General features: G+C 41.5%; 1 protein-coding gene and 1 long non-coding RNA gene across 3 annotated transcripts in view; one reads left to right on the forward strand and one right to left on the reverse strand.

Moving 5' to 3' along the window:
- The window catches only part of LOC133557311 (uncharacterized), a 106473-nt gene that overhangs the window by 12110 nt on the left and 81536 nt on the right, over positions 1-12827 (forward strand). The gene's annotated exons all lie outside the window — the stretch shown is intronic.
- sdk2b (sidekick cell adhesion molecule 2b) overlaps positions 2206-12827 on the reverse strand; it is a 653132-nt gene continuing 642510 nt past the window's right edge. Inside the window, 1 exon segment of the mRNA XM_061907681.1 lies at positions 2206-3645. Within this exon segment, the coding sequence (XP_061763665.1) occupies positions 3211-3645 (435 nt within the window). The 3' untranslated portion in view covers positions 2206-3210.

Raw genomic sequence — 12827 nt, forward strand, 5'->3', positions numbered from 1 at the left:
TCCAACATTTCAGAATGGTTGGAATAGGTAGTAGCCAGGTTTGAAATTCCCCTAAGCAAAATTATTGCTATTGTGCACTTTGGACAATGGTGCACTTTAGAAAAAAAAAAAAAACATTTTTGTAACACTTGCCTTGTTTCATTTGGCAAGTCGAAAGGACATGGTGCCAGAACAATTTCCCTTGTGGATCATTAAAGGCCTACTGAAAGCCACTACTACCGACGGCGCGGTCTGATAGTTTATATATCAATGATGAAATATTAACATTGCAACACATGCCAATACGGCCAGTTTAGTTTACTAAATTACAATTTAAAATTTCCCGCGGAGTTTCTTGTTGAAAACGTTGCGGAATGATGACGCGTATGATGACGTGTGTTTGTGACGTTATTGGTTGGAGTGGACATATTAACTCAGCACCACTTAGAGCTAAAAGTTGTCTCTTTTCATCGCATAATTACACAGTAATTTGGACATCTGTGTTGCTGAATATTTTGCAATTTGTTCAATTAATAATGGAGACTATAAAGAAGAATGCTGTTGGCGAAAAGCGGTGTATTGCAGCTGCCTTTAGCACCGAGACACAGCCGGTGTTTCTTTGTTTGTTGTGAAGCTTTAACACAGAGCGGTCAAGCGAACATGTTTCTCTATGTCAACCAGCATGTTTTTGGATGGGAAAATTGTGATATATATCTTACCGGAGACATCAGAGGATTATGCGTCCTCCTGCAGTAGCTGTCAAAAAAAGCAACTGTGAGCTTGGCTCCTCGGCTTCTCTCTGAGACACTGGCGTGTTCACCGTATGTCTTTACAATCTCACTAAAACACTTAAAACAATAAGCAGATAAGGGATCTTCCAGAATTATCCTAGTAAATGTGTCTAATTACATCTGAAACACTCACACTGCCGCCGCCCGGAACCGTTGCATTTTATTTTTATTTTTTTCTAGTCCTTCACTATCAATATCATCATCCACAAATCTTTCATCCTCGCTCAAATTAATAAGGAAATTGTCGCTTTCTCGGTCCGAATTGCTCTTACTGCTGGTGGCTCACATTATAAACAATGTGAGGATGTGAGGAGCCCTCACACCAGTGACGTCATGCGTACATACTTCCGGTAAAGGCAAGGCTTTTTTATTAGCGACCAAAAGTTGCGAACTTTATCGTCGATGTTCTCTACAAAATCCTTTCAGCAAAAATATGGCAATATCGCGAAATGATCAAGTATGACACATTGAATGGACCTGCTATCCCCGTTTAAATAAGAAAATCTAATTTCAGTAGGCCTTTAAAGTTGGTCCATGTATGCTGTTTTTTAAAATAAAGTATTGGAAAGGATAGAAATGTAGTTTTTCTCTTTTATCCGATTATTAATAGATTAATCAAAGTAATAATCGCCAGATTAATCGATTATCAAATTAATCGTTAGTTGCAGCCCTAATATATATATATTACTCTGAGGTGTGTACCTAAAAAATTAAATTAAAAAAGGGAAGAAAAAAAATAAATATATATATATATATATATATATATATATATATATATATGTATGTATATATATATGTATATATGTATGTATGTATATATATATATGTATGTATGTATATATATACATGTATGTATATATGTATGTATGTATGTATATATATATGTATGTATATATGTGTGTATATATATATATATATGCATCGATAAACAAGGTATCGATGCTTTTGATCAGAAGGAGCTGCGCATGGACTTCATTTATAAGTAAAGGTAAGACCATAATAACGTTTTTTCATTAAATGTGCTTTTCATGATGGTAAACTTACATCACACTCAAATTTATAAGCGCAGGCCTAAATCTACCGCATGCCGTTGGTAAGCACCGGAGTGAGAAGAGGTTTTAAAATAATTAGCACATGCTTGCCTTTACCGCATGCCTTTGGTAAACTCCGGAGTGAGAAGAGGTTTTGAATAAATTATCGCCCCGGCGGCAATTCAAGGAAATACGGTATGTATCATATTTGTTGTTTTTCTTTCTAGTTTAACTACTATAAACCTATATTTTTTAGTATCACATATTTTGTATAGTTTTTGTTTACTATAGAAACCAGATTAATATTACTTATTTGTTGTCGTATTTATTTACAAAATTAACTACATTTATACGTCCGCTACCCAGTATTTTTGTCGTCTTTCCAAGTAAGCCGCAGACCTTGCTAACATTGAAAAATAATTTATTTCAGAAATGTACTGTGATCATATATTCACTCTTCTGCACGATTAGCATGTTGTGGCGTACAATGACAATCACCCCACAGGAAAAAAAAAAATCTAAAGTAAGAAAATGAAACCAAAAAACAAAATTGGATGACATCTTTTGAAGGATGCAAACTAGGCAAACACCATCGAGTCGTACACGGTGAGTGGGCGGGGCTAAGCCTCCGTGGGCGTTACTTCAGGACGATTTCGATAAAAAAAACACACACATAGTGAAGTATAAAGCTTAGGAAGTGTGCTACCACACACACACACACACACACACATATATATAAAGCAATGGACGACGGAAATACAGCTTGATTAACGGCCATGGCACCTTTGTGTCCCGACAATCCCGCGGCTAAACTACCCAACTTGCTGACGGGGGCGCCGTGAAAACCTGTAGAAACATCCAGAAGGTGTTTGAGAGCCGTTAAAAAAATCCAGTAAAAGTCCGCGGCGATCTTCTGGGTCGGTGTCAAAGGCATCGCTTGGACTTTGTTGATATACACTTCCTCGTATTGTCCGGCTCATCTCTGAGTCAAGGCGCGCTCGAGGCGCAGCGTCCAAAGCACTTTTCTGTCCGTGTTGCTATGTATAGTCCCTTAATGCCGAGTGTGCATGGACTAGTCCACTACATACTGTAAATATAATATATGTCATATATTATATACAGGTATATGTGTCGATTCAAGGATTCTTGTGACTTTTGTACAGCATACAAAGATAGTACCACTTTGAAGGTGTGCAAAGGTTAAAATAAGGAGCAAATAAGTCATGCAAACAAAGTCAAAATGCCAACAGAAAGGGTGTGTCGGTGTCATCGGGTGGCACACTTGCACGCTAAAGTGTTGCGTAAAGTCTTGTTGAAAAATCAGGAAATGAAAACCAAGCGCAAATCACATGATCAGCCAGAAATTTCCTTAGTCCTTATTTTTTTGGGGGGCCAGGGGGGTGTCATTCTCACACAAAAGAGGAGAAGCCGGCGATGGGGGCCCGCGATCCGGGGGCCAGGCTGCTGGGGGGCCTGTAGAGGGCGCTGTGCTGGCTGGGGGGGTTCTGCTGCGACGGGGTAGGAGTCCGGCTGCCTTTAGGCCTGAAGAGGCTGTCTTGACCCTGGGGCTGGGCCTGGGGCTGTCCCTGGGCCTGCTGCTGTTGGGGCTGGGGGCTGGGCGAGCTGAGCTGGGGCGGCAGAGGCGGCAGCGGGGGAAGCGGCGGCGGGGCGCCGTGCTCCGTCTCACCCGACTCGGACTCGGCGTAGCTGTAGGCCTGCGCTCGGGATATGCCCTTCTGCTGGCGGCGCCACGAGTTGTAGTAGGTGGGGTCGCTGATGTAGTGGTTGACGAAGGAGTGGGTCTTCTGGCGGTTGGGGTCCACCTCGTACTCGTTGTCGCTGCCCTGTGAGAGAACCGTGTAATTGGGTTAGCGCCACAGTGCGGTGATGGTTAGCGATGCTAAGGTTAAGGATGAAGATGAATTACAGTGGGGCAAAAAAGTATTTAGTCAGCCAGCGATTGTGCAAGTTCTTCCACTTAAAATGATGACAGGGGTCTGTAATTTTCATCATAGGTACACTTCAACTGTGAGAGACAGAATGTGAAAAAAAAATCCAGGAATTCACATTGTAGGAATTTTGAAATAATTTATTTGTAAATTAAAGTGGAAAATAAGCATTTGGTCAACCATTCAAAGCTCTCACTGATGGAAGAAGGTTTTGCCTCAAAATCTCACGATACATGGCCCCATTCATTCTTTCCTTAACACAGACAATTGTCCCCTTAGCAGAAAAACAGCCCCAAAGCATGATGTTTCCACCCCCATGCTTCACAGTAGGTATGGTGTTCTTGGGATGCAACTCAATATTCTTCTTCCTCCAAACACGACAAGTTGAGTTTATACCAAAACGTTTTATTTTGGTTTCATCTGACCACATGACATTCTCCCAATCCTCTGCTGTAGCATCCATGTGCTCTCTGGCAAACTTCAGACGTGCCTGGACATGCACTGGCTTAAGCAGGGGGACACGTCTGGCACTGCAGGATTTTATTCCCTGTCTGCGTAGTGTGTTACTGATGGTAACCTTTTTTGCTTTGGTCCCAGCTCTCTGCAGGTCATTCACCAGGTCCCCCCGTGGGGTTCTGGGATTTTTGCTCACCGTTCTCATGATCATTTTGACCCCACGGGATGAGATTTTGTAGTGGAGTCCCAGATCGAGGGAGATTATCAGTGGTCTTGGATGTCTTCCATTTTCTGATAATTGCTCCCACAGTTGATTTTTTCACACCAAGCTGCTTGCCTTTTGTAGATTCACTCTTCCCCGTCTAGTGCAGTTCTACAATTATTTTCCTGGTGTCCTTCAACAGCTCTTTGGTCTTGGTTATATTGGAGTTTGGAGTCTGACTGTTTGAGGCTGTGGACAGGTGTCTTTTATACAGATAACGAGTTCAAACAAGTGCCATTAATACAGGTAACGAGTGGAGGACAGAAGAGCTTCTTAAAAAATAAGTTACAGGTCTGTGAGAGCCACAGATCTTCCTTGTTTGAAGTGACCAAATACTTATTTTCCACCATAATTTACAAATAAATTATTTAAAATTCCTACAATGTGAATTCCTGGATTTTTTTTCACACTCTGTCTCTCACAGTTGAAGTGTACCTAGGTCTGTAATTTTCATCATATGTCATCATTTTAAGTGGGAGAATTTGCACAATCGGTGGCTGACTAAATACTTTTTTGCCCCACTGTATTTAGGACCCCTGGAACAAAACACACATGCACACTAGGAGCACACATCACCAGCAACCACGGGAGATGATCAAAGCATGATTTGTACAAATGGATGAAGCGTGCGTCCCCCCCAAAAAAACACACAAGATGGCAAACAAGTCAACGTAACGCCCAACGCCCCGGACCACCACCTTTGCACCCTCAGAGTAAACCAGGTCGGCGGACCACATGGGGAAGTCTTTGAATGGGAACTAGCAACAGAGACCGGGTGGGCTAAAAACATGTAGAGAAGAAACAAGCAGGCAGCCATGGGAACCTCACCAAATGTAGTGGAAGTGTATGTAGGCCACCTGTTCCGTATGAAAACACCAGCGCCTCCTATGGGTGGACAGAACAGCACATCACAGCATGAGTCAAGCTACAACCTTCCCCTGCTAGCCTCGAGCTGGGCAAATGTTTTGACTCGGGGGCCACATTCAGAGGGCCAATGTGTATGTGTGATGTATACAGTCATGGTCAGAGGTGGGTAGTAACGCGCTACATTTACTCCGTTACATCTACTTGAGTAACTTTTGGGATAAATTGTACTTCTAAGAGTAGTTTTTATGCAACATACTTTTACTTTTACTTCAGAATATTTATAGAGAAGAAACGCTACTTTTACTCCGCTCCATTTATCTACAATCAGCTCGCTACTCGCTACTTTTTTTTATCGATTTGTTAATGCACGCTTTAGATAGATAGTACTTTATTTATTCCGTCAGGAGAGTTCCTTCAGGAAAATTACAATTTTCAGCACAATCCCATTCAAGATCAGACAAACATTACAGGGAGACAGAACAGGATCGCTGACGGGTCTGCCGGCTTCCAGCGCCCTTTACAAAAAAAAGATGACATACAGGTAAACAAGGGGGGTGGGGGGGGGGGGGGGGGGGATAGAAGATTAAAATAAAATTAAAAAAATCGGTCTTAGCCTAGGCCCTGGAGTGGGGGTGCAGACTGAGGCCAAGGGAAAAAAAACAAAACAGAAAAAACAACAACTCATAGCCATAGTACACATCCCTCTTCCATGTGTGTAAGAGGGAAACATCAAACATCAAAGAACACAGAGGACATTAAAGACATTAAAGCAGCAGATACAACCAGACACTTCTACATACAGCTATGAATAAAAAGTAAAATAAACATATCCACTGTGGTGGCCTCTGCGGTGTTCCACGCCATCGTCCGCTGGGGTGGAGGGGGCATGGTCAGAGACAGAAGCAGACCCAACAAGGCAACCAAGACAGCCGACTCCACTCTCGGCCAGTGTCCAGTCCGCATGGAATAGCGAGGTTACGTCCAAGGTGACTGAGGTGTCCGACACCTGCTCACCCAGTCAAGACACCGCGAAGCCTCTCCGTCCCAGTAGCTCAGTGCTAGCTCTACAGTCCTGTCCCCTCATCCGCATCTCCTCCAGTACATCCAAACAGACTCTGGTGTAGCAGAGACCCTGCAGCTGGTCTCCATGGCCAAAAGGCTCCCGGGAGGCAGATCCAGAAGTCCCCATAAAAAGCACCACAGAGGTCACGAAAGTGCCACCCCTTGTCACACAGTCCCAAAGGGTCCCGGACCAAAACGCAAAAAAATATAATACCACATGAAAACAAGAGGGAAACACAAAAGGATGACACAAGAGCACAGAGCTCCTGCCTACAGCAGCCACTACACGCATTCAAAGTAGGAACTACGCATGCCTGCGTTTCACCAATCAAACAAAACCAGGCGGTCACGTGACCGTCACACGTCGAATCCGACCTAAAAAAAGTTGAAAAACTTATTGGGGTGTTACCATTTAGTGGTCAATTGTGCGGAATATGTACTGTACTGTGCAATCTACTAATAACAGTTTCAATCAATTCATCAAAAGTGTAAAGGAAAAAAGACACTTTTTATTTCAATCGTACTTCCCGTCAAAAGCCTAAAGACTGATCGCACAGTTCCTGTCTTCACAATAAAAGTGCCGCTCCATCGCACCTGCGCTAACAAAATAAGAGTCTCCGAAAGCCAGCGCAAACAAGCGAGCGAGCTACGGAGTTTGCCGCCAATGTATTTCTTGTAAAGTGTATAAAAAACGAATATGGAAGCTGGACAAATAAGATGCGAAAAACCAACGACTTTCATGATGTATTAGACAGAAAGGAGGAACTTTTTTTCACCTCCATTTGAAAATGTGGACATTATCAGCAATGCTGTCTGATTCCAATCAATGCAAGTCATCAGAATCAGGTAATACACCAACTTATATTCTTGTCTTCATGAAAGATAGGAATATATATGTATATTCATTAAATCACCTTTAACATGTCAACAAAAACGGCAAAATAAATAACTATAAATGATATACTGTATATATATACATATATATGATATGTGTGTATGTATATGTATATATATACATATGATATGTGTGTATATGTATATATGAGGTAGATCACCTCGACTTGGTCATTTATTAAGTAATTGATTAACGTTGAAAAACTTATTGGGGTGTTACCATTTAGTGGTCAATTGTACGGAATATGTACTGTACTGTGCAATCTACTAATACAAGTTTCAATCAATCAATCAATCAATCAATGCCTACTGAGCCTATGGTGCTGTTAAGTTATTGTGGCTCAATTTGCCTTAATTTTTTTTATTTTAATGTATTATTATTTAATATATATTATTGTTTTAGTTGCTTAAGAGATATTCCTGGCTATGAATTTGCTCATTGCTATTTTTATGTTTTTGTGCATTATTTGTTGCCGTAATCATTAAACAATCAAGTTACTCATCAGTTACTCAGTACTTGAATAGTTTTTTCACAACATACTTTTTACTTTTACTCAAGTAAATATTTGGATGACTACTCCTTACTTTTACTTGAGTAATACATCTCTAAAGTAACAGTACTCTTACTTGAGTACAATTTCTGGCTACTCTACCCACCTCTGGTCGTGGTCAAAAGTGTACATACACTTGTAAAGAACATGATGTCATGGCTGTCTTGAGTTTCCAATCATCTCTACAACTCTTATTTTTTTGTGATAGAGTGATTGGAGCACATAGTTGTTGGTCACAAAAAACATTCATGAAGTTTGCTTCTTTTATGAATTTATTATGGCTCTACTGGAAATGTGAGCAAAAGTATACATAGAGCAATGTTAAAGGCCGACCACGCAGTCTGATAGTAGAAGCATTTAAGTCTCACCTTAAAACTCGTCCGTATACTCTAGCCTTTAAATAGACCTCCTTTTTAGACCAGTTGATCTGCCGCTTCTTTTCTTTTTTCTCCTATGTCCCCCCCTCCCTTGTGGAGGGGGTCCGGTCCGATGACCATGGATGAAGTACTAGCTGTCCAGAGTCGAGACCCAGGATGGACCACTCGTCGGGACCCAGGATGGACCGCTCGCCTGTGTATCGGTTGGGGACATCTCTACGCTGCTGATCCGCCTCCGCTTGAGATGGTTTCCTGTGGACGGGACTCTTGCTGCTGTCTTGGATCCGCTTGAACTGAACTTTCGAGGCTGTGTTGGAGCCACTATGGATTGAACTTTCACAGTATCATGTTAGACCCGCTCGACATCCATTGCTTTCGGTCCCCTAGAGGGGTGGGGGTTGCCCACATCTGAGGTCCTCTCCAAGGTTTCTCATAGTCAGCATTGTCACTGGCGTCCCACTGGATGTGAATTCTCCCTGCCCACTGGGTGTGAGTTTTCCTTGCCCTTTTGTGGGTTCTTCCGAGGATGTTGTAGTCGTAATGATTTGTGCAGTCCTTTGAGACATTTGTGATTTGGGGCTATATAAATAAACATTGATTGATTGATTGATTGATATCAATGATGAAATATTAACATTGCAACACATGCCAATCCGGCCTTTTTAGTTTACTAAATTACAATTTTGAATTTCTCGCGGAGTTTCTTGTTGAAAACGTCGTGGAATGATAACGTGTGTTTGTGACGTCTCGGGTTGTAGCGGACATATTAGCCCAGCACCACACACGGCTAAAAGTAGTCTCTTTTCATCGCATAATTACATGGTAATTTGGACATCTGTGTTGCTGAATCTTTTGCAAATTGTTCAAATAATGATAGAGACTATAAAGAAGAATGCTGTTGGTGGAAAGCGGTGGATTGCAGCTGCCTTTAGCACCGAAACACAGCCGCTGTTTCTTTGTTTGTTGTGGAGCTTTAACACAGAGCGGTCAAGCAAACATGTTTCTCTACGTCAACCAGCAAGTTTTTGGATGGGAAAATTGTGCTCTTACCAGAGATTTCAGTGGATTATGGGACCTCCTCCTGCAGCTCAAAAAAACAGCTGTGATCTTGGCTTCTCTTAAAGACACTGGCGTTCACCGCAGGCATCTGACTTTCAGGTATGACTTTACAATCTCACTAAAACACTATTAAAACAATAAGCAGATAAGGGATCTTCCAGAATTATCCTAGTAAATGTGTCTAATTACATCTGAAATCTTCTATTACTTCACTCTAAACGTCCCCATCCACAAATCTTTCATCCTCGCTCAAATTAATGGGGAAATTGTCGCTTTCTCGGTCCGAATAGCTCTAGCTAAACAATGTTCAGATGTGAGGAGCTCTACAACCCGTGACGTCACACGCACATCGTCTGCTACCTCCGGTAAGGGCAAGGCTTTTTTATTAGCGACCAAAAGTTGCGAACTTTATCATGGATGTTCTCTACTAAATCCTTTCAGCAAAAATAACGGCAATATCGCAAAATGATCAAGTATGACACATAGAATGGACCTGCTATCCCCGTTTAAATAAGAACATCTAATTTCAGTAGGCCTTTAATATTTGGTTACATGTCCCTTAGCAAGTTTCATAGCAATAAGGCGGTTTTGGTAGCCATCCACAAGCTTCTGCTTGAATCTTTAACCACTCTTGACAAAATTGGTGCAGTTCAGCTAAATTTGTTGGTTTTCTGATATGGACTTGTTTCTTCAGCATTGTCCACACAGACTTTGGTAAGTCTATTCTAAAACTTTAATTCTAGCCTGGTTCCTTTACCACTTTTGATGTGTGTTTCGAGTCATTGTCCTATTGGAACACCCAATTGTGCCCAATATCCAACCTCCGGGCTGATGATTTTAGCTTGTCCTGAAGAATTTGGAGGCAATCCTCCTTTTTCATTGTCCCATTTACTCTCTGTAACGCACCAGTTCCATTGGCAGCAGAACAGGCCCAGTGCATAATACTACCACATTCATGAAGTTTTTGGTTCTTTTGTGAATTTATTACGGATCTACTGAAAATGTGAGCAATTGTGCTGGGTCAAAAGTATACATACAGCAATGTTAATATTTGCTTACATGTCCCTTGGCAAGTTTCACTCCAATAAGGCGCTTTTGGTAGCCATCCACAAGCTTCTGCTTGAATCTTTGACCACTCTTGACAAAATTGGTGCAGTTCAGCTAAATTTGTTGGTTTTCTGACATGGACTTGTTTCTTCAGCATTGTCCACACGGACTTTGGGAAGTCCATTCTTAAACTTTAATTGTCGTCTGATTCCTTTACCACTTTTGACGTGTGTTCGGGGTCATTGTCCTGTTGGAAAACCCAATTGTGCCCAAGACCCAACATCCCGGCTGATGATTTTAGCTTGTCCTGAAAAATTTGGAGGTAATCCTCTTTTTTCATTGTCCTATTTCCTCTCTGTAACGCACCAGTTCCATTGGCAGCAAAACAGGCCCAGTGCATAATATTACCACATTCATGAAGTTTTGTGAATTTATTACGGATCTACTGAAAATGTGAGCAATTGTGCTGTGTCAAAAGTATACATACAGCAATGTTAATATTTGCTTACATGTCCCTTGGCAAGTTTCACTCCAATAAGGCGCTTTTGGTAGCCATCCACAAGCTTCTGCTTGAATCTTTGACCACTCTTGACAAAATTGGTGCAGTTCAGCTAAATTTGTTGGTTTTCTGACATGGACTTGTTTCTTCAGCATTGTCCACACGGACTTTGGGAAGTCCATTCTAAAACATTAATTCTAGCCTGGTTCCTTTACCACTTTTGACTTGTGTTTGGGGTCATTGTCCTGTTGGAACACCCAATTGTGCCCAAGACCCAACCACCAGGCTGATTATTTTAGCTTGTCCTGAAGAATTTGGAGGTAATCCTCCTTTTTCATTGTCCCATTTCCTCTCTGTAACGCACCAGTTCCATTGGCAGCAGAACAGGTCCAGTGCATAATACTACCACATTCATGAAGTTTTTGGTTCTTTTGTGAATTTATTACGGATCTACTGAAAATGTGAGCAATTGTGCTGGGTCAAAAGTATACATACAGCAATGTTAATATTTGCTTACATGTCCCTTGGCAAGTTTCACTGCAATGAGGCACTTTTGGTAGCCATCCACAAGCTTCTGGCAAGATTCTGCTTCAATCTTTGACCACTCTTGACAAAATTGGTGCAGTTCAGCTATATTTGTTGGTTTTCAGACATAGACTTGTTTAGCTTGTCCTGAAAAATTTGGAGGTAATCCTCCTTTTTTTATTGTCCCATTTACTCTCTGTAAAACACCAGTTGCATTGGCAGCAAAACAAGCCCAGAGCATAATACTACCACCACCATGCTTGACGGTAGGTTTGATGTTCCTGGAATTAAAGGACTCACATTTTGTTCTCCAAACATATTGCTGGGTATTGTGGCCAAACAGCTCCATTTTTGTTCCATCTGACCACAGAACTTTCCTCCAGAAGGTCTTATCTTTGTCCATGTGATGTGAGATGAAACAAAAATTGAGCTGTTTTGACCCATTATAAATTCATTTTTTAAAAAAAAACTACTTCATGAATGGTTTTGTGACCAACAAGTATGTGGTCCAATCACTCTATCACAAATAAAAATTAATTGTACAAATGATTGGAAACTCAAGACAGCCATGACATTATGTTCTTTACAAGTGTATGTAAACTTTTGACTGTAGTAAGTAAATGTTATTTATAACGTTTTTTTCACAGATAAAATCCCAAAGCGCTGTACAAACTTAGGTGAAGTAAAACAATTCAATGAAAACAACAAGATCAAAGGTGATTGAAAATGATAGTTAAAAGGTGCATTAACTAAAAGCTCTACCAAAAAAAAAAAGTTTTCAAACGTTTCTTAAAAGTGCTAACACAGTCAAGATCACGGGCGGACTGGTGCAAGTTGTTCCAGAGTCTGGGAGCTATAGCCTGGAATGCCAGGTCTCCACGGGTTTTTTGGGATCTTTAGAAGACCCTGGCCTGAAGACCCTGAAGAGTAGGGCCATAGCTGAAGGGTCCCACCATGCAAAGCACGCAATGTCAGGACTAAAATTTTAAACTCAATGCAGAATTGAACGGGAAACCAATGAAGACTGGATCAAATGGGGGTGATATGGGCTGGTCTGGGTGCAGCGGTCTAAAGACTGGCAGCTGCATGGTGTACCGTCTTAAGTCTCTTTAGCGTTGGCTTGTTGAAAAGAGTGAAGTGAGAATTGCAATAGTCAACGCGAAACGAAATGAACGCATGAATGATCATTTCCAGATCCAATTTTGACAGCAAATTTCTCACTTTAGAAATATTTCTGAGGTGATTAAAAACAGTTTTTGGTCAGTTGACGACAGAGACCCTCCAAAGACTTGGACTGACCCAGCACAAGCACAAGGTTTCTGAGGCTGTTTTGAACACGTGCACCCAGAGCACCAAGGGGAGTTCTTGATCAGGGGCAGCTTTCTATCGGGAGCAATTATCAGTTTCAGTTTTGTCGGAATTTATCCGGTGGAAATTTGAGGACAACCAGTTTTCAATACAGGATCTGCACTCCAAAA

Source organism: Nerophis ophidion, linkage group LG08 (assembly GCF_033978795.1).
Source record: "Nerophis ophidion isolate RoL-2023_Sa linkage group LG08, RoL_Noph_v1.0, whole genome shotgun sequence".
Classification (NCBI taxonomy): Eukaryota; Metazoa; Chordata; class Actinopteri; order Syngnathiformes; family Syngnathidae; genus Nerophis; species Nerophis ophidion.